The 25,000-nt window shown below is 42.2% G+C and overlaps 3 protein-coding genes across 3 annotated transcripts in view; all 3 read right to left on the reverse strand.

Moving 5' to 3' along the window:
• LOC131353856 (cell adhesion molecule DSCAM-like) overlaps window positions 1-12,108 on the reverse strand; it is an 18,018-nt gene extending 5,910 nt beyond the window's left edge. Inside the window, exons 1-3 of the mRNA XM_058390930.1 lie at window positions 11,772-12,108; window positions 4,829-4,918; window positions 4,691-4,734 (exon numbers count right to left, since the gene is read on the reverse strand). Coding sequence (XP_058246913.1) covers window positions 4,691-4,734; window positions 4,829-4,918; window positions 11,772-12,108 — 471 coding nt within the window. The remainder of the gene's footprint in view (window positions 1-4,690; window positions 4,735-4,828; window positions 4,919-11,771) is intronic.
• Window positions 12,109-12,183: 75 nt separating this feature from the next.
• LOC131353857 (uncharacterized) lies at window positions 12,184-18,019 on the reverse strand. Its single transcript, XM_058390931.1, has 3 exons — window positions 17,786-18,019; window positions 14,024-14,360; window positions 12,184-12,506 (listed from the first exon to the last, which is right to left on the reverse strand). The coding sequence occupies exons 1-3, from the start codon at window positions 18,017-18,019 to the stop codon at window positions 12,184-12,186; spliced, it is 894 nt and encodes a 297-aa protein (XP_058246914.1).
• Window positions 18,020-19,232: 1,213 nt separating this feature from the next.
• The window catches only part of LOC131353858 (junctional adhesion molecule-like), a 17,188-nt gene continuing 11,420 nt past the window's right edge, over window positions 19,233-25,000 (reverse strand). The window contains exons 2-6 of the mRNA XM_058390932.1: window positions 24,553-24,867; window positions 22,486-22,800; window positions 22,229-22,294; window positions 21,592-21,675; window positions 19,233-19,330 (exon numbers count right to left, since the gene is read on the reverse strand). Coding sequence (XP_058246915.1) covers window positions 19,233-19,330; window positions 21,592-21,675; window positions 22,229-22,294; window positions 22,486-22,800; window positions 24,553-24,867 — 878 coding nt within the window. The remainder of the gene's footprint in view (window positions 19,331-21,591; window positions 21,676-22,228; window positions 22,295-22,485; window positions 22,801-24,552; window positions 24,868-25,000) is intronic.

Raw genomic sequence — 25,000 nt, forward strand, 5'->3', positions numbered from 1 at the left:
TAAACAAACAGAGGGAAAATAACATGAAGGAACCACAACAAACTCTAGTGGCCAAAAAATAGAATGACAGGTCCAGAATCCTGAAAAAATCTGTCTGTCAGATTATGTCTGTATGTGTGTGTGTGTGTGTGTGTGTGTGTGTGAGTGAGTGTAAGGACTCGCTGGATGCGGGAGGGTTAGAATCCATGTGCAGATATTTATTGAAATCAGCAGGCAGAATCGTAAACAGGTAAGCAGGTGAAAAGGTCACAAGACACGCTTGGGACACAAGATGGTTCCCCAGACCAGGGGAATAGTGGTGGCTGGTAACCTAAAATGCACTGAAATGGAGTCAGCCCAGTGGATGAATGATGTAGTGAGTTCTGGGCATATTCGGCCCAGGGCAGGAACTCACTCCACTTTTGCTGTTCGCAGCTGCAGTAGGTCCGAAGGAATCTTCCCAGTTCTTGGTTGATGCATTCTACTTGGCCGTTGGACTGTGGGTGGTAACCGGAACTCAGGCTGACGTTGATGCCCAGCTGGTGGCAGAACTCGAGCCAGACACGAGACGTGAATTGGGTTCCTCAGTCAGACACGATGTCTTCAGGTAGACCGTAGATGCGGAACACATGTTGAAACAGAGCCTGAGCAGTCTCCATAGAAGTGGGGAGCCCTTTCATAGGAACCAGTCTGCAGCCCTTTGAAAAGTGATCTATGATGACCATAACCGTGGTGAATCCGTGAGACGCTGGGAGGTCAGTGAGAAAGTCAATAGATATGTGAGACCAGGGGCGCTGAGGAATGGGTAATGGCTCTAGGAGGCCCTCAGGTAGCTGGTGGCTTGTTCGTGACTGGGCTCACCTGATGCAAGACCTGACGAACTCCTCAGTCTTAGTGTAGGGATGGCCACCAGAACCTTTGCTGGATCAGCTGGGTTGTTCTGTGGATACCTTGGGCTCTCATGAGTCTATTGTATAAGTCTGTTCTGTAGCGCGGTGGGAACAAACACTTTGGCAGGAGGGCAGTTGGGTGGAGGTGACTGAGTGCTGGGCTTGTTCCATCTCCCTTAGAATGTCCCATTGGACTGGGGCTATGAGAACAGATGAAGGTAGGTTAGGCTTGGGGGAAGCAGGTTGGCTTGTGGTGTCATGGAGTCTGGAGAGCGCATCAGCTTTTCCATTCTAAGAGCCAGGTCGGTACATGACAGAGAAGCGGGAGAAGAACAGAGCCGATCTGGCTTGGCGGGGGTTTAGTCGCTTGGCTTCTCGTAGGCATGGTTTCTATGATCGGTGACGATCAAAAATGGGTGGTTGGCTCCTTCCAACCAGTGCCTCCACTCTTCTAAGGCCGCCTTCCTGGACAGGTTGCTCTCTTTCCCATATCATAATTCACCTCTGCCAGTGTGAGTTTTCTAGAGAAGAAAGCACATGGGTATACCTTTCTGGAACCAGGTTGACGCTGTGACAAGACCGCTCTTATCCCACTGCTAGATGTGTCCACTTCAACAATGAAAGGTAAGTCAGGTCAAGGATGGCAGAGAATGGGAGTGGAATTGAAGCTCTGTTTTAAGAGTTGGAATGCTCTCCTGGCTGGATCAGTCCATTGGAGGTGACGTGGCTTCCCTTTTAACAGGGATGTGAGAGGGTTCACAATGGTGCTATAGTTTCTAATGAAACAGTGGTAAAAGTTGGTGAAACCCAGAAAACATTGTAGGTCTTTGGTAGTAGAAGGCTCCGGCCAGGCTGTGATTGCCAGCACTTTACTCTGGTCCATCTCCACCCCCCGTTGTGATATTACATAACCAAGAAATGTCATGGATTTCAGTGAAACTCGCACTTCTCCAGCTTGGCATACAGGTGATGTTCTGCTAGACGGTGGAGGATGGCCCGAATGTGCCCGATGTGGTGTTCATGGTCGGGGGAGTAGATGAGGATGTCATCAATGTAGCAGAGACTGGAATACAGCAGGAGCATGACCTGGTATTTGTAGCGCCCATGCGTGGTGTGGAAGGCCGTTTTCCATTCATCCCCCTTCCTGATCCTGATCAGATTGTAGGCACTGCGCAGGTCTAGTTTGGTGGATATCTTGGCTCCCTGGAGCTGTTTGAGGGCCGCAGGCACGAGTGGCAGAGGATAGGGGTAGGGAACTGTGATGGCGTTCAGTCCATGATTATCAATACATGGTTGGAGGTCACCATCCTTCTTTTCCACGAAGAAGAAACCTGCTGCAGCCGGGGATGTAGATGGCCGGATGTATCCTGCAGGGAGAGCTTCTTGAATATATTCCTCCATAACTCGCTTTTCAGGTATGGAGAGAGGGTAAACTTTACTCTTAGGTGGCATGGCATTGGGTAGGAGCTCAATGGCGCAATCCCATGACTGGTGTTGGGGAAGCTTGGCTGCTATCTCTTTGCTAAATACCTCCTTGAGGTTGTGATATTCCCTGGGAAGAGTGGTGGATGTCGTGGTGATGGGGCTCTCAATGGACGTGGAACAACATGGACGTGGAGGATGGAGTAAAAAACAGTTCTCATGATAGTGAGGTGACCACTTCAAGATGTCTCCTTCCCTCCAGGAAATGAGTGGATCGTGGAGCTGTAGCCAAGAAAGGCCTAGAACGATTGGGTTGGATGGGGAGATGATGACCTGTGAACACTGTGACAGTGAGAGAGAGAGAGAATAATGGAACGTTGAACACATGGAGGCCACAACAAAAGGACCAGCAGTGAATCTACAACTGACCAGCCTGGGAGTTCCAATTGGGATATCAGATGCTTCTACTGCAAGTTCTTGGCATAATGGCAGATCCCATAGACAGTCTTTGAGAGAGTGTGTCCAAAAATGTAAAATGTCCTCCTGCAAAAGACTGAGCAGTGACCCAAATTATATCACACCAAAAGGCTAAAAAAATGAATTTATTAGTGTTATGTGCATTTGCTACTCTCCCTACAAATACCACTGAATGTCCAGTTAGGAGAAGAATTCACATCCACACAAAGCAAGAAGTTTGCTAATGTCTTTTTATCCAATCCAAGGATAATTCATCTGGTCAACCATGAGACAATAACACCTCAGGAGAAGTTACATGAATTACATAAGATTTTCCCCTACTTGTACCTCTTTAGCATTCCACCTCTCAGACTGGGTACGAGGGACCAATTAGTAGGACCAGGCCATTCTAGGTCTAGGCATTTGCCAGCTCTCCCATCAAGCAGAATCCAGAAAGTGATCTTCTCCTCACAGTCCACACAGATGCTTCTCCTGCCGAGTTGAAGTATGCTGTTGTTGAGAGAGGGGCCCTTTGCAAAGTTTCTCCCTCTCAACATCAGCATAAAGTGGGCCATCAAAGTACCTGCCATCACTTCACACTGGTGACAGACCATGCACTCTATAGTGAATGGCCAGGGCTAAATAGACAAACTCAAGATTGTTCCTTTCATTGCAAGACCTTCATTTCCAGGAGCATCAAGCAGGGATCCACCACAGAAATGCTGACTGCATCTCCCAAAGGTATGTCCTATGGGCCCATCTTCCACCTGCAGTTGGCCTAGAGCTTAGGAGGATTTAATGTGATAGTGGGGCTGTAGCCCACATGCAGCAAAGCCGACACTCTCCACACACCATGGCTGCTGCCCAGTGCTGAAAAGACAGCTCCACTTCAGCATCCTGCTTGCTGTAGAAAACATGGAGGCACATGGCTGCAAGGTAGGGTGGAAGAAACATAACATAAAATTCTGATGACAAAAGATTGCAGGAGTGGCTCTGCACGCTGCTAAAAAAAGCTTGAGAAGTTTAAAGAGGCACAGCAGACACAAAGGGTTGAACATGTTTTTCTTTGAGGTAATGCTGACCCTGCTCATCCCTCGCTTCCTCAAAAGCCAAAGACATCATCAAAAACTACATTGCAATCCTGCACTGTGAGCCTGTGCTGAAAATCAGCACACAGCTCTCTGGGTTCGGTCTCAATGCTGATCAGCCCCGCTTGCCAGTGAACACAGGACAACCAAGAAGACAACAATCTCCACATCCATTATGCCCTCTTTCACCACCCACCTTGCATCTCTGTACATTTGGAGGAGAGGTCAGTCCATCACAGGTTGCCATGCAATTTCGAGTCACCAATCCTTCTACAAGCATGCTTTTGGACTGTAAACAGAAACTGTAGGACCCACAGGAAAGCAAGACCAGGCATCTGGGCTGGAGGAGCAAGAGAACTCCACTGATGAAGGTGGTCAATGGTTGTTTAAATTCAACGATACAACAAAGATGTACTGATTCTTTTAAATTTAGTGCAAAACAATGCCAAAATACATAAAAGGTTTTGTTTTGATTTGTTAATACAGAAAATGAAGGATCACCAGCGTCAGTCCCAATACATCAGAATTCAAAATTTACTGAGGAGAAAAATAGAATGTGCCTAGATTTTAATGATGTAAGTCTAGTGAAAATGAAACATTTCTCAAAAGCATGTAAGCATCAGTTATAAACTTATACACAATATGACTATTCTATGACTAAACTACTATTAAGCATCAAAGGGAAAGCTGAAAGTATAAAAGGGTTGGAGAGAACAAACTGTGAATAAGAAATGAACCTTTTATTTTTTTTTTTAGTATTTAGAGAACTGTTTAAGCAAGACTATTTCTGAACAAATCTCTCGGTAAATTTATTAATGAATCAGCAAATTGAGGTCTTCTCTACTGCAGACTCACTGTTCCATCTCCATCTCCTCTGCTGTAATGAACTTTACCAGGACCTGGAGAATAAAATAAGAAAAGCTCAGGTCATGCAGCTAAAATTATGGGAAAGTGGATGATAAATTTCTGACAATGGCTTGAAAGTATTTGTACCTTTCTTTCTGGTGGTGCAATAAACCACAGCCACAATAACGTGCAGAAAGATCACAGTCACCATGGCAACAGGGATGTATGGAAGAGGATCTGGAGAGACATCACCAAAATCAATCAGAATGTGACTTCATCACTTTTTACATGTTTCAAATTTTACACATTTGTAAAGGAATCAGTGACGGAAAGTGTAAAGGTAGAGAAAAGAGAGAATATTGATAGAATGGTTGATAAGGGGATTGTAGATGTGTCATTTCTTGTATAACTGCTGAGTCTCTATAGAGATCATTTACACAGAATAGTTTCAAGAGAAAGTTCTTTTCATGCAGATGTTAGCAGAACAGGAGAAGACAGTAAGTGTATCTGTAATGAACAGAAGTTGATGCAGTGTATTGATCATTATCAGTTTTAGTATGGTACCTGCTTTAGTTCAAGGTTCAAGGATTTCTTTATTGTCAATACCACCGTATGTGCAGACATACAGAGAAATCGAAATACCGCTTCTCTTCTCTCATCAGTATTAATATTGTACTTTCAGTTAGTGCAAAAAAGAATAGATTTGTGGTGGTACCAGTAGTATACTTATATTAAATAGATATAAATAAACCAGTGAAAAATAAATTGAACTTCTGAATGGACATATCTGAGTAAGTGTAAACAGTGAATTCTAGTAATATACAAATATACTCAAGATGCAAATAAGCTGAAGATAGTTGTAAACATGAACATAAACATGAAGATAAATGTAAACTTCAAAAAAAAGGTTAGGTAGAAAAACAGCATGTACAATATGTACAATAGCAGCAGTATGAGTAGTGCAATAAGACTGTAAAGTGTAAAGTGCAAAACAGTGTGAGATTGAAATAGTTTGTGCATGTACAGTATGCTAAAACATGTAATGTAGGAACAAGTGTTTGTAAACAGTCCAGTTTGTATAGAACTTTGTCGACAGTATAAAGTGTCTAATGTGCAATAAAGTGTGGGTGAGCTGTGGTTTCAGAGTCCAGGAGTAGGTATGAGAGGAGGGACATGATTGACAGAGTTCAGCATCCTGACAGCCTGATGGATAATGCTGTTTGAGTCTTGTGGAGCGAGTCTGGAGGCTTCGGTACCTTCTCCCTTAAGGCAGGAGGCTGAAGTAGAGGTTTGATGGGTGTGAACCATCTACTGCAATGCTGGTGGCTCTACTAGTGAGACAGGTATGGAAGATATCCACAAGGGAGGGCAGAGAGACACCGATGATCTTGCTGGCTGCTTTCACTATGCGTTGGAGAGTCTTTCAACAGGACACAGTGCATCCTCCATACCACACAGTGATGCAGCTGCTGAGAATGCTCTCAATGGTGCCCCGGTAGATGGAGCACATGATAGGAGGCGGGACTTGTGCTTTCCTCAGTCGGCGAAGAAAGTAAAGGCGTGACTGAGCTTTCTTGGCCAGCGATGTGGTGTTCGTCATCCAGGAGAGGTCCTCAGAAATATGCACCCCTAGGAACCTGGTGCTGTTCACCCGCTCCACTGCAGCACCGTTGATGGTTAAAAGAGATTGTTGTCGGCACACCACTGGACCAGATGACTCACCTTACTCCTGTAGTTGGCCTCGTTGTTGTTGGTGATGAGGCCCACTACAGTTGTGTCGTCTGCAAACTTTATGATGTGGTTGGTGTTGTAGCTGGGTACACAGTTGTGGGTCAACAGGGTAAAGAGCAGCGGGCTGAGCACGCATCCTTGTGCTGACCCTGTGCTCAGTGTGATGGTCTTAGACGTTTTTCCGCCGACTCGTACATTCTGTGGTCTCTCTGACAGGAAGTCCAGAACCCAGTTACAGAGTGGGGAGTTCATTCCTAGGTGTCTTAGTTTACTTATGAGCTGCTGGGGGATAATCGTGTTAAACGCCGAGCTAAAGTCCAGGAATAGCATACGCACATACGAGTCTTTGGAGTCCAGGTGTGTAAGGGCTGGATGGAGGGTGATTGAGATGGCGTCTTCAGTGGACCTGTTGGTTCTGTATGAAAACTGGAACGGGTCGTGGGAGGGAGGAAGAATGGATTTAATGTGCCACATGATCAGTCTCTCGAAGCACTTCATAATGATGGGGGTCAGTGCAACGGGCCTGTAGTTGTTATGGCTGGATGGGTGTGGCTTCTTCGGGACTGGAATTACTATGGTGGCCTTGAGACACTTGGGGACAACAGCTTGACTCAGAGAGATGTTGAAGATGTTGGTTAGTACATCCTTGAGTTCTGCAGCACAATTCTTTAGAACACGACCAGGTATGTTGTCTGGTCCGGCTGCCTTGCGTGGGTTTATCCTCAGGAGGGTTTTTTCCACATCATCTGGGGTCAGACACACAGCCTGCTCATGTGGGAGAGGTGAGATCTTCTGTCCCTGCATGTTGTTGTAGATCTCAAAAAGGCCAAAGAAATCATTGAGGCTGTTAAGTAAAGACATGTCACTGTCACAGGTCTGTGGTAGGGGTTTATAGTTTGTAAGAGTTTGAATGCCTCTCCAGAGACTCTGTGTGTCTCTGGAGCTGCTGAAGTGTTCGGATATTTTATTGCCGTATTGTTGATTTGCTTCCCTGATTCCCGAGGACAAGTTGGCTCTTGCAGTTGCTAGGCCTGAAGTGTCACCAGCTCTAAAGGCTGCATCCCGTGCCCTCAGAAGTTTGAACACTTCTCCTGTCAGCCATGGTTTCTGGTTAGCCCGAATAGTGATGGTTTTCCTGTGTGTGACATCGTCTCTGCACTTTAAGATATATGCAGTAACAGCCTCAGTATATTCTTCTATGTCCGTGTGGTTATTGTAAGTTGAATAGAATAGAATAGAATAGAATAGAATAGAATAGAATAGAATAGAATAGAATAGAATTTTATTGTCATTGTACCATTTGCATGTACAACGAAATTTAAAAGTGCCAACCAGTCAAAGTGCAGCAGTCATACATACATTCAAACAATTTAAAAAAAAAAGTACTAATTAGTATATAAAAAATAAATAAATAAGATAAAAAATAAATAAATAGGCACGGAAAATTGTTTCACATCTCATGAAAACAGTGTTTTTTGATTATTGAGAGTGGTTATGGCTGTTGGATAAAAACTGTTTTTTAGTCTGTTTGTCCTGGCTCTGATTGTCCTGTATCACCTCCCTGATGGTAACAGTTCAAACAGATCATGTCCGGGGTGTGATGTGTCTTTGAGGATGCTTTGGGCTTTCTTAATACAGTGCGAAGAGTGTAGCTCTTCCAGTGTTGGGAGAGGGCAGCCGACGATCTTCTGTGCCATGTTTATGACCCTCTGGAGCACTTTCCTCTGAGCCACTGTGCAGCTGGAGAACCATACGCCAATGCAGTAGGTTAGGATGCTCTCTACGGAGCACCGATAGAAGGACACCAGTAGTCTCTGAGTGACGTTGTTCTTCCTCAGTGCCCTAAGGAAGTAGAGTCTCTGCTGGGCCTTTTTCAGCAGCTCAGAGGTGTTTGTGCTCCAAGTCAGGCCCTCCTCTATATGGACCCCCGAAGAAACCGGAAGTCAGCTACCCTCTCTACACAGTCCCCACTGATGGAAAGTGGGGTAATGTCCGTTTTTTTTCCTCCTGCAGTCAATGATCAGCTCCTTGGTCTTTGTGGTGTTGAGGAGCAGGTTATTCTCCTTACACCACCATGAGAGCCGCTCCACCTCGTCCCTATAAGCTGACTCATCCCCTCCTGATATGAGTCCCACCACCGTAGTGTCGTCTGCAAACTTCACAATGGTCAGCGGGTGTGCAGTCGTGGGTGTAAAGAGTGTAGAGCAGGGTTCTCAGAACACAGCCCTGTGGGGAGCCGGTGCTGAGGCTGAGGGCTGTAGAGATGTGTCGGCCCACTCTGACCCTCTGACTGCGATCAGACAGAAAGCTATTAATCCACATGCAGGTGGAGTGTGGAAGCCCCAAGTCCTTAAGCTTGTCCACTAGTTTGACGGGAAGAATGGTGTTAAACGCCGAGCTATAATCCACAAAGAGCATCCGGACGTAGCTCCCCTGCTTCTCCAGGTGGGAAAGTGCAGCATGGAGGGCTGTGGCCACGGCGTCCTCTGTGGATCTGCTTCCCCTGTAGGCAAACTGGTGAGTGTCGAAGCTTGGTGGCAGGAATGATGTAATGTGACTCCGGACCAGTTTTTCGAAGCACTTCATTACCAATGGTGTGAGTGCAACTGGCCGGTAGTCACTCAGGCTCGACATGTGAGATTTCTTTGGTAATGGGACTATGGTGGAGGATTTCAGACATGGTGGGACAGTGGACAGGGCCAGCGACTGGTTGAAGATCTTGGTGAAGATTCCAGCCAGCTGATCCGCACAGTCTTTCAGTACCCAGCCAGGGACGCCATCCGGTCCAGCAGCCTTCCTTGGGTTCATGGACCTCAGCGTATGCCTAACTTCCCTCTCGTTGACTATGAGGGTTAAGCTCTTCAGGGCCTTGGGGTGTGGCGTGGCTGTCTCTGGTGGCTCCACCTCAAAGTGTGCAAAGAAGAGGTTTAGCTCCTCTGCCAGTGTGGCGTCACCCTCAGCAGCTCCAGGGATGGTCCTGAAATTAATGAGATGCTGGACTCCCTGCCACACCTGCCTGCTGTTGTTACTGTCCAGATGGGCCTCGATCCTCCTCCTATAATCCAGCTTGGCCTCTCTGATGCCTCTCTTCAGGTTAGCTCGGGCAGCACTGTATTGCTCCTGATTTCCAGACCTGAAAGCAATGTTTCTCTCTCTGAGCAGCTGCTTGACCTCCCGGGTCATCCAGGGCTTCTGGTTGGAAAAAACCCAGACACGTTTGTCCACTGTGACAGTGTCTGTACAGTTCTTTATGTAGCACAGCACACTGTCTGTGAACACTCCCAGGTCCTTATGTTCAAACACCTCCCTGTTGGTCCTGTCGAAGCAGTCCTGCAGCTGCTGAGAGGCACCATCAGGCGAAGTTTTGATGACTTTTGTGCTGATAGAAGCAGTTTTACAGAGGGGGGCATATGTGGGGATCAGAAGCAGGGACAAGTGGTCAGACTGGGCCAAGTGTGGAAGTAGCCCATCTTGATGTTAGAGTAGACCTTGTCCAGAGTGTTAGCTCCTCTAGTAGCACATTTAACATACTGGTGGAATCCAGGGAGTGCTGCTTTCAGGTCCGCGTGATTGAAATCCCCTGCTACTATGAGCACAGCGTCAGGATGCATGCTCTGCTGTTTACTAATACTCCCATGTAAAAGTCCAATAGCCGAGCAAGCATTAGCGTCCGGTGGAATGTAAACAGCGGTTATTATGACTACTGTAAACTCCCTCGGAAGATAGATGGGCCTGCATTTAACAGTAATATACTCCAAGTCCGTGGAGCAGTGTCTGTCTACAGTCACTGTGTTTGTACACCAGCTGTTATTAATGTACACACAGAGCCCCCCTCCTCTGCTCTTACCAGAATCCGCCGGCTCTGCCGCCCCGCTTCTGCTTCCTGTCTCTGCGCTGCCTGTGCCGTCTCACCGCTGGGATGGTAATCCATGGTGAGCCGGGGGTTCTCGCTATGTCCACCGGGATATTATGCGAGTGGATAAACTCGGCTGTAACACTGCCTCCGGAGCAAATTCCAATTCTTAGGAGCTCACTCCGGCTGAAGATGGTATTCACAGCACAGAAAGTGCACGAGATAAAATAGAACGCGTACACACATAGCCAAATAAAGCACTAACTGGTAGAGCACTGAGCCGCAGCAACTGTGTGCGCCGCCATCTTGCTGCTTCTTTGAAGATGTCCCAGTCTGTAGTGTCAAAACAGTCTTGTAGGACAGACTGGTCCCCTTCTGACCACACACGTACATCCTTCTTGGTTGGTCTGATGACTCTCACCTTCAGTCTGTATGCAGGTCTGAGCATGATGGTGATGTGGTCAGAGAGTCCAATGTGGGGGAGGGGTGGGCTTTCTATGCTCCTTTGCTGCTTGAATATACTCCATATAAGTCCAATGTGTTGCCCTTTGTGGGAAAGTTTATGTGCTGATGAAGTTGCGGTAAAAAAGGCTTTAAATCCGCATGACTGAAGTCCCCAGCAGTGATGAGAAATCCGTCTGGGTGTGCTGTTCGTTGTTCACTGATAGCGTGATAGAGCTCACTGAGTGCATCATTCCGGTTGCTATTGTTAGCACTGGGGGGGGTGTAAACAGCGATGAGTAAAATCACTGTGAATTCCCTCGGTAGGTAGAAGGGTTGGCACTTAACAATAATAAACTCTACCAGAGGAGAACAGTGTTTTTGAACAACAACAGCATTTTGGCACCAAGCTTCTCTGATATAAACAAACACCCCCGCTGTGAATCTTTCCTCCCTTGGCACGTACTCGGTCGGCACGGTAGCATGTTAGCCCAGCTAGCTGGATAGCAGAGTCTGGTGTGTTTTCATTTAACCACGTCTCCATAAAAAATGAAAACACAGCATTCTCTCACCTCACACTGCACAGATGCATCCGTATGCGCCGCCATCTTGAAGCTTATATATAAGAATAAGGTGAAGTTGTTGTGATCACATTTGTGGATGATGAACATCTTGTTGGTGCAAGGAGAGAAAGATTTAATAAGTTATAAATAAAGAGTGTGATGTGTGGTGAGTGAAGGCCGGACACAAGTGTGGAAATTTAGCATGTTCTGTATTAAAGACAATCCAGGAATCGTAGTGAGAAGTGAAAGAGGGTCAGAACACAAACTCTGATAATCTGTCATCATGAAGACAAACACAGACGAGGGACAGAACATGGAACAAAAACGTTTGTCATCTGATTTCTACATTTAGTTTCTTATTTTGTCACTTTTAATTTCAGCAGGATTTGATGATCTTTTAATAAAGTAGTAGTGTACATTTATTAAAACATTTTATGCCCATAGGTAAATTCTGTAGTTAAATGTACACATGGTTTACAGTACATACAGAAGGTTGCTTTACCTTTCACTGTGAGTTGAATGGTTTTACTGATTTTGTTGCTGATCTCACACCTGTACCATCCTCCATCCTCTACAGTCAGGTGTGATATGAGTAGAGAGAGATTTCCTGGAGGATGATCATTAAAGAGCTGAACTCTATCTGTGTAGCGATTTGTCTGTTCCTTTGGGAAGATCTTTATGGGATCTGATGCTTTATAAAAGATCCATGTGAAAGTGTGTGGTTTGGCTTGTAGTTCAGAGCAGGAGCAGGGCAGAAGGACAGACTGTCCCACGTTTCCAGTCACATCCACTGTCTGTTGATTCAGTGTGCAACCTGGAGAATGAACAAACATCAACATATTGCATTGCTGTTACAACATCAGATTCATCTGTCATAAGATTATCACTGAAGTAGCATTGTGAATAAAAATGATTCATTTACCTTTAACAGTGAGTCTGATGTATCTGTATTCACCCTCATTAACATTACACTTGTAAAGTCGTCCATCCTCTACAGTCAGGTGTGATATGAGCAGAGAGAGATTTCCTGAAGAGTCATTATTCACCAGCTGAAATCTCTCTTTGTACTGATCACTCTCAGGAGATATCTGTACCCAGTTATTTCTATTTGTGTATTTCTCCCATGTGAATGTCTCAGGTTTGATGTGGAGGTCAGTGCAGGAGCAGGGCAGCAGTACTGAGCCTCCTGTAAATGCAGTGATCTCTTCTGTCTCTCTATTTCCTTTCAGTCTGCAGCCTGTATGAACACACCAGTTAATGATCTGTTAATGAGCAGTTCATCATCTGCAACTACAGACATCCTGTAACTCCAGATATACACAACTTACTTGTGTCCACTAATAACATTTTTTTATAATCAAATGGCTAGTAAAGAAAGAGGTGCTATTTTATTTTTAAATGTTATTTTAAACACTTTCTACAGAGCAAGACTCTGCATCAGTTTAGTGACGTCATCCACCCATTCTGTGAAGAGTTTACATGCTCCAGTATTTCAAGCATCTTTGAAATGATTGGTCCAACTCTTGTGGTGTAACCACATGTACAACACTGTAAGAACCACGATGAGTAACAGCCAATGAGAGAGCAAGAGGAAGGTGCAGGGGAACAAGGAAGGAACAACTAGAACAGCTATCATGATGAAGGAGACTCAGAGTTCTACATGAACCCAGGACATAGACATAGATTAATAAAGTCCTGGTAGAAAGTTCTTACTTAATTAATGTGAATCAGGTTTGATTAAAGTCTCATAATGAATAATTACTTGTGTTTATTTTTCTATTCCCATTTAGATTGGTGCCAAAAATAGAAACTCCAAAACTCAGTAAAATAAGTTCAGTTGTTCAGTGTGCAATTTATATTTTCATAAATAAGATTAGTGCATAAGTTCCTGCTTTAAAAGATACAGTCATACATACAAAAAGATGCAGAGAGAGAGAGAGAGAAAGAGAGCAAGAGAGAGAGATCAGCAGAATGTAAAACACTACAGATGAAAGGCCAGAACACCCCTAGAGAATGTTAGAGACCCTAGTGTGTGCCCTAACCACCCTGTCAATTAACAGGACAGAGCTCCCTTATAGGTATTTGATATTGTTTATTTTGTGTTTCTTACATTGTGTGTTTTTTGTTCATTTTTAGTTAATAAACACAAGGACTGTTTTATCCTCCTCGTAGGTCTGACTGGTTGCATCCCTCCAAAATGTGACAGGGACAAAGATGTACTGATTCTCTCAAATTTGGAATTTTTTTGCCAAATAGTACAAAAAATAATTCAAAAATACATAAATGTGTTTTACTCAAAAATTTGTTGCATTAAAAAGTGGGTGGTACACCACCATCACATCAGCTATGATAGCATTTACAATCCAATCTCATAAAAATATACAAAATGTTGTTAGAAAAATATACGATGTGCCTAGAGTTTAATGATGTAAATGTTGTGAACATGAAGCATTATTCAAAAGCTCAGCTATAAACCTATAAATAAGACACTTTAAAATCTCACCACACATATTCTATGATTTAGCTAAAAATTGTATTAAGCCTAAAATTTAAAGTGAATTTAAGAGAAAAAAAAACACGAATAAGAAATGAAGCTGCAGTAATTACAGAACTTTCTAGAATTTTCATGTTGATTCAGTGTGCAACCTGGAGAATGAACAAACATCAACATATTGCATTGCTGTTACAACATCAGATTCATCTGTCATGAGATTATCACTGAAGTAGCATTGTGAATAAAAATGATTCATTTACCTTTAACAGTGAGTCTGATGTATCTGTATTCAGCCCCTTTAACATTACACCTGTAATCTCCTCCATCCTCTTCAGTCAGGTGTGATATGAGCAGAGAGAGATTTCCTGAAGAGTGATCATTAACCAGCTGAAATCTCTCTTTGTACTGATCACTCTCAGGAGATATCTGTACCCAGTCATTTGTGTATTTCTCCCAGGTGTATGTCTCAGGTTTGCTGTGAGGGTCAGTGCAGGAGCAGGGCAGCAGTACTGAGACTCCTGTGTATGCAGTGATCTCTTTTGTCTCTCTATTTCCTTTCAGCCTGCAGTCTGTATGAACACACCAGTTAATGATCTGTTAATGAGCAGTTCACCATCTGCAACAACTCTACAGAACTACAGACATCCTGGAACTCCACAAGGCACTAATGTCCACAAGTTACTTTTGTTCACTAATCACAAATTAATTAATTTATAATCCACTAATATCCTCTTCCTACAGAACAACACACTGCATCATACACAACTACAGTCAAATCATTGATGTGCAAGCACTCAGCACACAGCTACAGCCCTGTGGTTTCCACACATGATGTTTCTACCGAGTCAGGCAAAAATGTTTAGAGGGTTGTGGTGCAGGCAATAACAGAAGAACAAATACAATATATCTCAAATTTATCCATATGAAGAGATTATCAAGTGTCAGTTTGAATGTAAAGATCTCTCATCATTTGTCACACACATGGTCAAGTGTTAATCCACAGAACACAAACTACACAATGCTCACATGCACATGTTACTCTGAGGCACTGAAACTCTGCATGTATTTTACTCTGAACAGAGAAACCCACTTCTATTTTAGTGACACACCACAAAAGAGACCAACTGCTGCTGCAGGAAGTGAAAGTGTGAACACATCACATGGGTCAGCAGTTTAGTGACATCATCCATCTATTCTGTGAAGAGTTTACACACACAGTGTTTAAAGCATCTTTAAAATGATTGGTATAAAATCTTGTGGTGTAACCACATGTATGACGCTGTAAGAACCTCGATGAGTAACAGCCAATGAGAGAGCGAGAGGAAGGTGTAGGGGGACGAGGAAGGAACAAGCAGAACAGCAATCTTGACAAAAGACTCTGCATTCTACATGAACCCAGAACATAGCAAGTCCCAGCAGAAAGTTTTTAATAAGTGTTAAGCAGGTTTGATGAAAGTCCAATAATGAACATGTTTATATGTTTGTATTTCTCTTCTACTATTACATTCTATTTGGTGGCAAAAACAAAGCCATAAAAAATCGTCAGTGTGCACTTTACATTTACATACAGTATGTTAAGAAAGATTAGTGCATGACTTCATGCTTTAAAAGATAAATACATACAATATTTCCTGAAAAAGGAATTAAACATAAATGTAATCAAACATATTAACCAGGAGAGAGACAGAGAGAGAGATCAGCAGACTCACCTTCAGTGATATGAAGCTGTATAAGGAGGAGAAGAAAACACACCTGCATTCTTACTGAGGATCCAAACCAACACATTAATCCAAAGAGAGAATTAGAGCTAAACACACACTGACCAACTGCTGCACCGTGTCTCATCATAATGAACACACTTTAAATATCACACTGCAGCTTTATTACCTTACCTCATTCACACCCTCACAGGAAATGGTGAGACAGGAAGTGCAAATTTAGCAGCTCATCACTGACCAGTCAAGTCCAAAATATGAATGTCATAATAAATTGTCTATAACTATAAACTATTATTCATTTTTAATACCACCATAATGAATAAAATGACCGTCAAAACAATTACAGTTAAAAACAGGAAGTACAAAATCAACAGAAATTTTCCTGGCTGAAGTGTGAAAAACAAAATGTCCAAAGTATGAGACCATTACAAAAAACAACAGATAAGAACAACAGCATTACTAAAGTGAGACATGGGTGACACAACTAACCCATATCTAGCACAATTTAACACCAAGCAAAGGAAGTAAGAAACAGAGGAATTTAAATCCACACAAGGAAAACAGCCACAGGTGGCAGCAAAAACACTATAAAAAGACAGAAGGGACAACAACATGCAACATAGAGGCCTCTAGTGGCCAAAACATTGAATGACAAGTCCACAATCCTGATGCTGTCAATGTGGGGGGAGAGAAAGAGAGACAGAGTGAGAAATAAAGAGAAAGATTTAAAATAAAGAAATATGACAACCTATAATAAACATATTTAGAAGAAAAATGAATAACATTAATGCTGTCTTCTCACAATAACAAACAAAAGTGCAGGAATCAATCCCCCTCCCCTTTTTACAGAAACCTTTCTAAAACACCATCATTTATTTCACATAGAATTTCATTTAAGCCTCAAGAAATTTCAAAGGTAGCCAAATCTCTAATGAGTTTGTAGTAAGCAAATGCTACAGTAATACAAGCAAATTTCAGGCCCCTCAAAGTCATTACAACATCAGCTGAGGTACCCCCAATCAATTTTAGCCCTCCTTGTCAAACACACTGTGAGCTTGGTGCCAGCAATTGGTGTTAAAGCATTTAAATCCACCCCATTCATTCATTCATTGTCTATACCCGCTTATTCCTAGGACTCCTATGGTCACGGGGGTCTGCTGGAGCCTATCCCAGCACACACAGGGTGAAAGGCAGGGGTACACCCTGGACAGGTTGCCAGTCCATTGCAGCCACCCCATTCAGATCCATTAAAAATAGATGATGATTAAGTTCCAATTGTCCACTGCTCCTCAAGAGTCCACATGCCACATTAGTCCATCTGACATTTTCCCCATCTTCCCAGGAGTCTCTGTGCAGCCTGCAGTCTAAAAGCAGCAACCCTACATCCTGCATTATTTAGTCCTTGGCCTCCTTCATGGAGAGGCAGATACGGCACTGGTGTCCTGATCCAATGCTGTCCTAACCAAAAAAAATCCACCAGAAGCATCTGAATGTTTTTGATGACACCAGCAGGAGGGCCACGTAGGGCCATTTTATGCCACAGTGCTGAGGCAATAAGTTTACTGACTATCAGGACCTTTCCCCTGTAGCAGACTCTATTCTTCTATATTTTATAAAGTGTATCTATCCAACCTAGCTGCATGAACTCTGTCCAAATCCAGTGGTTTCCCCTGCCCTATGTCAGGGCTTCCCAAACTTTTCAGCCCACGACCCCCAAAATAACGGTGCCAGTGACTTGAGACCCACACTATCCTCAGAGATGGTTAAAATATACAAATGTTGCACACAACAGAGCACACTCACCAATTATTCTATCCAAACTATCCAAGTTTGTTGTCAAGTTTTGAGAAAGTCCTCGCCTGGGCATGTTCCCTCCAGCAGGGTGCAAAACAGAATGTCCTCATTAAGTTTTCCAGTTAAAACTGTATCTGATGAATACAAGCAGCTGGGCAGAGTTTGATACATCCATCTAACTGTATTTCCCTTTCTTCACTCTCTCCACCAGCTGACACTTTATGTCCTGATCCATGTCAGAGATGCGCCAGGCAATAGTCCCGTTAGACAGCGGCACTGATTCTAGCCTTTTTTGCCTGTGCAATTAAATATGCCGCCTCATATGATACCTGTTGAGCTTTGGTGGGGATTGTTGTTTGTTTTTGGCCTTGTAACTCTCGCTCCTTTCACCTGAAAAACTCTACTGGTTTAGCAGCAAGAGAGGGGTGCTTGGTTTTCAAGTGTGGTAGCATTTTTACAGGCTTCATGTGCAAGCACCTCAGTGCACACTACACATTGGGGATGTTGTACATCGTTGATGATGACGCATGTGAATCCATACTGGATAAATTCCTCTCGATATTTTCGACACTTAGAGTAAGGCTGACCCGACTGCTTATGGATGTCCTCTTCATGCACCCACCGGTCTCTGTCTGTACCTGAGGTCGATGGCCTTTCTGACGGTGGTGCTTTTCCGCTTTCCTCCACTGGCCTCTCCGCTGGCGTCCCTGTGTTGCCTTTGGTCGATATTATCCAACGTTTCATTTTAACAAAAATCTCCTAAGCCTAAAAAAATTATCTATGTGCACATGTCCAAATGTTTAAGATGGTGCTGTAAAGTGGTCTGCTGCAATTGACACTATTGCTGTGTCGTTAATCTGACGTAATCCCCTCAGGGGACACGACTGAATGGAAAGAAAATCAAAAGGCTAATGGCTTTTTTATTTGCATGTTTTTTTTTTTTTAAATGTTACCATTAACTACAATTTTTGTGTCTTTTGTTTTTTATGGATAAAATATGCTATTTCTAATAGTTTAAAAAGTTTATTTGATTTCTGGAAATCAGCTCACGACCCCCCCTCACTGTTTCGCGACGCCCACTTTGGGAACCACTGTCCTATGTGATCGTTCTAAAAATAGGTATGTTACCAAACTCTCATACTAAAGCGAGAAACTGTGAGATTAAACCTATTTCCACCTAAATTCAAAAGTGAAAAAATACGACAAGTTTTTGTGTGTTGAAGTTGTTGAATGGACTAGCGTAAGATTGCAGTGGAGTCCGATTTTGAAGGTTTTACATTCAGAATATGTAGAAGAATGGGAACAAAAATCTAGTTATCGTCTAATGAATAGGACATAGATGTGTCAGAAAGTTTTTCATTGGGTGAGGAGTATCTTGAAAACGAAAGTGACAAAGATTTTCAATACGCAGTTCAGAATATTTCAGCAAAATGGACGAGAAATATGAATCCAGTTTGTGAGGTAAATATTGTGGTAAAAACTGGTCCAAAACACAATCTACCACCAGAAGCTAGGCCGTTAGCCTATCAATAACCCAATCATTCTCCGAGACTGTTCCTGAAGAAACAAATCAAACAAATTCAGGTACAATGAACAGGTGGTCAGTGCAAGTGGCAGTCTGGATCCAATATGGCGGCCTACAGATGCATCAGAAATCTGAGCATACTTTACAATAAACATTATGTTTGGAATTAAGCAGCTATGAAGACAGTGGAATTACTAGAGCCCAGATATAACATTTGGTGATCCCCACATCTCCAGCACCATGCCAAAAACTTGATTTTTTTAAGCTAAATAAGTTCATTCACCTGAGGGACACATCAAATACACCAACCATGATGATCTCATTCTGATCCACCCTACAAATTACAACCATTGTTGGATTTATTGACTGAGAAATTTCAAGAAGCCTATGGTCCTAGAAGAAACCTCATTGTAGATGAAGCTATGATTGGTTTCAAGGGAAGAGTGCATTTCCGCCTGCAAAACCAAACTGGGCATCAAGGTATGGGAGCTCTGTGAGTCGGACAGTGGCTATTGCTCCAACTTTGAAGTCTACAGAGGCGAATAACTTAATAGAAGTAGACAGCATGGACTAGGCTATGATGTTGTGTTGTATCTGACTGAACCATATCACTACTGTAATGTGTTGTCATTCTGTCAGTGTGTCTTTAAGAAACATTCCGGACTCTGTGGTTGATTGGTTTAGGCTCCTCCTCCTCATGTTTTTTTGCACTGCAGAAAAAGAAGTAAAGCAACACAGAACGTTCAAAAGCAGTGTGTCAGTTTCGTGCATTATTTTCAGAAGTCTGCTAAGCACAGATAATGCAGTATGGCATTGTTGTAGTTCAATTACCCAAAAATCGAATGGGACGCTCCGGATTTGTATCATGAATTTGAAAGATTTTGGAGACACGTCACATTTGTCTTTGAAGGCCTGCTACCAGAGATAACCACAAAGCAGCATGCAGGCTGGCTGGGTATGTGGATCGGCAAAAAAGGCCAGGAAATCTACAAGACATTCAGCTGGGAGGAAGGTGAGGGAAATGATACATTCAACAATTTCTTGGATAATATTTTGGACGAATTCAGCAGCTATGTAAGGGCGAGAAAGAATAAGAGGATAGCCAGACACTGTTTTAAGCAAATAAAGCAAGGGACTGCTGAGAGTTCTGATCACTTTGTGAAGGACTTGAGACTTATACTAATGGATTGCGAGAATGCCGATCCAGATGACATGTTGATTGATGTAATAATCACAGATGTTGAGAAGCGCATCCAAAAAAGACTGTTAGACAAAGGAGAAGACTTAATGCTGCTGAAAGTGCTTGAAATCGCTCAGCAATTTGAACTTTGACAGAAGCAGATTCAAATCATCAGGGAAGAAGAGTCTTAAGTGGGAGCAGTGCATGTGAAATTAAAATACCAAGTGGTGAACAAAAAAGCCTCTCAGAAGAATCAAACAAAATATGTTTGTACGCATGTTCAAAAGAAATGCATGTAAACCGGCCCAGAAGGCTTTCTGTTCCTACTGTCACAAACCAAACCACTGGGTGGCAGTATGTCACAAAAGATCCATCAAGTAAGCTTTGAGGAGGAATCAGAAACTATAGATGAGGAAATTCTAAACATTAATTTGACACAGACAAAGGATGTAAGTTCGGACAAATGGACAGCAGACATTGAAATCCTGTCACAGAAAGTGCCGGACTTTTTTCCGTGTTGTGTACATGAAGATAATCCACTGTGATCTTTTCAGCTTCTGATATTTATTTTTGAAATAGGAATAAAAATGAACAAATTGTTTCAGCTACAAGTAATATATGAAGTCTGTTATATTTAAAGCTGTGAGCTATTGTCATTTTTACAGGTGTGTACAGACCTGAAGGATTTATATTATTTCACAGATGTCTTATGAACGGCCCAGAAATCACCTCAGCGTGGGCGGAGACAAAATTTCTTCAGCTCTAAATTATTTCCTAAAAGACACGACATGATCTATAGACAGTTTCAGCAGAGAGCTTCAGGTTATATATGTGGATCAAACCACTGCTTTAATAGAGCTGAAAATAATGGAACATGTAAAAAGTTCAACAAAAATAGAAAATTGATGTTTTTTGTTTTTGTGCAAGCAACAGTTTAGAATAACTGAAAGCAAAATCTTCAAAAATATTTGTCTGCATGTGTGTGTGTGTGTGTGTGTGTTTGTGTGCATGTGTGTGTGTGTGTGTGTGTGTCTGTGTGTGTGTGTGTGTTTGTGTGTGTGTTTGTGTGCATGTGTGTGTGTGTGTGTGTGTGTTAGTTAGTTTTGATGCTGGCGTATACTGTAGTATCTTCTGATGCCATTGGAGTGTGTGCTGCTCTCACAGTGTTACTGTGGACTACAGTCAAGTACGTCACATCATCCTGCAGGAATAGAACAGCAATAACATGTTATTACACACACACACACACACACACACACACAATGTACATATAAACTACACACATTTAGAATTATACACACCTTTTCTTCTGCTTTGTTGTGTATAGTTTGTGGATTTATGGCGGTGTACAGAACATCAGAATCATTCTGTTAAAAAAAACAAAAACATGATGTATAAGAAAAAGTTCACATACACACACACACATACCCACACAAACAAGGTGACAATAACTCTACAGAAACATGGACGTGTTTTCTGACCTGCTCCTTCTGCTGCCATGTTTGTCTATTATTGATATTGCTCTGTCCTCGTCCCTGTCCTAGAGAATGAAACCAGACAGAGTGAAATTCAGAAATCTGTCTGTGTGTGTGTGTGTGTGTGTGTGTGTACCTCTGTGTTTCCAGTAGATGACTCCTCCGAGTATCAGCAGCAGCAGCAGAACCCCAACAGCAGTACAGATGTTGATGGTGGTGTCTGTGAGGAACAGAGGAGAAGTGAAAAGGACACACAGGGGTTTAAATTCTCCATTCTGATTGGTCAGTGATGTTGAATCATTTTCTAGCTCTGACAATTTATATTAATGCACTGGTTCTAATACATTATCGTTTCTATAGAAACAGCTCCTTTACAGACTCACAGGGAGAACTCTGGTGGAATCTCCACATGATCTCAGACTCATTTTTAGCTTTATTATTTTTCTTACTAACTATCTGGGTCATTTTTTGTGTTTATAAAGTGTTTATTTGTAAAGAGTAGATATAAGAGATTCTGTTCCTGGAGATGTTAGGAGAACAGAAAAACATCATGAATCTTAAACGTTAATGCAGTGTATTGATCATTACCTTTATCAGAAGATGTTTCAGAGTGTGCAGTTGATTCATCATTGAGCACTGGGGTTGGTTTTGTACCTTTTATTGTGAAAGAGCAGATAAAGTTAGTGTGGGTTCTTGCTGTGAGCTGATGTTCTAATGTACTAACACTAAAACTAAGACTGTTCATTCCAGTGTGTATCAGTGGTGTGTGGTACCTGGACTGGAAGGAGGTGAAGTTGTTGTGATCACTGGTGTGGATGATGAAGGTCTTGTTGGTGCACCTGCAAGGAGAGAAAGATTTAATAAGTTATAAATAAAGAGTGTGATGTGTGGTGAGTGAAGGCAGGACACAAGTGTAAAAACATAACAAATGTAACAAACATCAACATATTGCATTGCTGTTACAACATCAGATTAATCTGTCATGAGATTATCACTGAAGTAGCATTGTGAATAAAAATGATTCATTTACCTTTAACAGTGAGTCTGATGTATCTGTATTCACCCCCTTTAACACTACACCTGTAATCTCCTCCATCCTCTTCAGTCAGGTGTGATATGAGCAGAGAGAGATTTCCTGAAGAGTGATCATTAACCAGCTGATATCTCTCTTTGTACTGATCACTCTCAGGAGATATCTGTACCCAGTTATTTCCATTTGTGTTTTTCTCCCATGTGAATGTCTCAGGTTTGATGTGGAGGTCAGTGCAGGAGCAGGGCAGCAGTACTGAGCCTCCTGTGTATGCAGTGATCTCTTCTGTCTCTCCATTTCCTTTCAGTCTGCAGCCTGTATGAACACACCAGTTAATGATCTGTTAATGAGCAGTTCACCATCTGCAACAACTCTACAGAACTACAGACATCCTGTTACTCCACATATACACCACTTACTTGTGTCCACTAATCACAAATTTTTATAATCAAATGGCTAGTAAAGAAAAAGGTGCTATTTTATTTTTAAATGTTATTTTAAACACTTTCTACAGAGCAAGACACTGCATCAGTTTAGTGACATCATCCACCCATTCTGTGAAGAGTTTACACGCTCCAGTATTTCAAGCATCTTTGAAATGATTTGGTCCAACTCTTGTGGTGTAACCACATGTACAACACTGTAAGATCAGCCAATGAGAGAGCGAGATGTATGAGAGGTATGGGGGAACAAGGAAGGAACAACTAGAACAGCTATCATGATGAAGGAGACTCAGAGTTCTACATGAACCCAGGACATAGACATAGATTAATAAAGTTCTGGTAGAAAGTTCTTACTTAATAAATGTTAATGAGGTTTGATTAAAGTCTCATAATGAATAATTACTCGTGTTTAGAGATGAAAGACCAGAACACCCCTAGAGAATGTTAGAGACCCTAGTGTGTGCCCTAACCACCCTGTCAATTAACAGGAGAGAGCTCCCTTGTAGCTCAGAACTGGATTGCTGCGAAAGGAGGAGTGACAACAGTGATAACAACACTCTCCACATCCATTATACACTCCTTCACCATCCACCTTGCATCTCTGTACATTTGACTAGGATGTCAGTCCATCACAGGGTGGCATGTAATTTTTAGTCACCAATCCATTTATCAGCATATTGTTGGACAGTCAAAAGAAACCAAAGGACTCACAGGAAATCAAAATCGGACAGGAAGGTGGTCAATGGTACAAAAGTTATATACAATAATCTATGGGACTGTCAGGAACAACTATACCTTGTTGAAGGTCATGTGGTTGTGTCATGTTATTTATACCTGCCCTCTTGTCTCTATCTTTGTCAAGTCATTGTTTGTTGTTGTGTTTGGTTTCTTGGGGTTTTATTAAGTTTTTCTAGATTGTGTCTTTTTTTTTCAGTGACACTTTCTGGTATTTGATTTTGTTTATTTTGTGTTTCTTACATTGTGTGTTTTTTATTTATTTTTAGTTAATAAACACAAGGACTGTTTCATCCTTCACTTAGGTCTGACTGATTGCATCCCTCCAAAATGTGACAGGGACAAAGATGTACTGATTCTCTCAAATTTGGAATTTTTTTTTTTTGAACATAATACAAAAATATGTAAATGTGTTTTACTCAAAAATTTGTTGCATTAAAAAGTGGGTGGTACACCACCATCACATCAGCTATGATAGCATTTACAATCCAATCTCATGAAAATATACAAAATGTTGTTAGAAAAATATACGATGTGCCTAGAGTTTAATGATGTAAATGTTGTGAACATGAAGCATTATTCAAAAGCTCAGATATAAACCTATAAATAAGACACTTTAAAATCTCACCACACATATTCTATGATTTAGCTAAAAATTGCATTCAGCCTAAAATGGACAGCGGAAAATTTAAAGGGAATTGAAGAGAAAAAAAGATGAATAAGAAATGAAACTGCAGTATTTACAACTTTCTAGTATTTTCATGTTGATTCAGTGTGCAACCTGGAGAATGAACAAACATCAACATATTGCATTGCTGTTACAACATCAGATTCATCTGTCATGAGATTATCACTGAAGTAGCATTGTGAATAAAAATGATTCATTTACCTTTAACAGTGAGTCTGATGTCTCTGTATTCACCCCCTTTAACACTACACCTGTAAACTCCTCCATCCTCTTCAGTCAGGTGTGATATGAGCAGAGAGAGATTTCCTGAAGAGTGATCATTAACCAGCTGATATCTCTCTTTGTACTGATCACTCTCAGGAGATATCTGTACCCAGTTATATTCATTTTTGGTTTTCATCCATATGAATGTCTCAGGTTTTCTGTGGAGGTCAGTGCAGGAGCAGGGCAGCAGTACTGAGCCTCCTGTGTATGCAGTGATCTCTTCTGTCTCTCCATTTCCTTTCAGCCAGCAGCCTGTATGAACACACCAGTTAATGATCTGTTAATGAGCAGTTCACCATCTGCAACAACTCTACAGAACTACAGACATCCTGTAACTCCACAACTCACTAATGTCCACAACTTACTTGTGGCTAATAATAATAAT

This window comes from Hemibagrus wyckioides, linkage group LG06 (genome assembly GCF_019097595.1).
Source record: "Hemibagrus wyckioides isolate EC202008001 linkage group LG06, SWU_Hwy_1.0, whole genome shotgun sequence".
Classification (NCBI taxonomy): Eukaryota; Metazoa; Chordata; class Actinopteri; order Siluriformes; family Bagridae; genus Hemibagrus; species Hemibagrus wyckioides.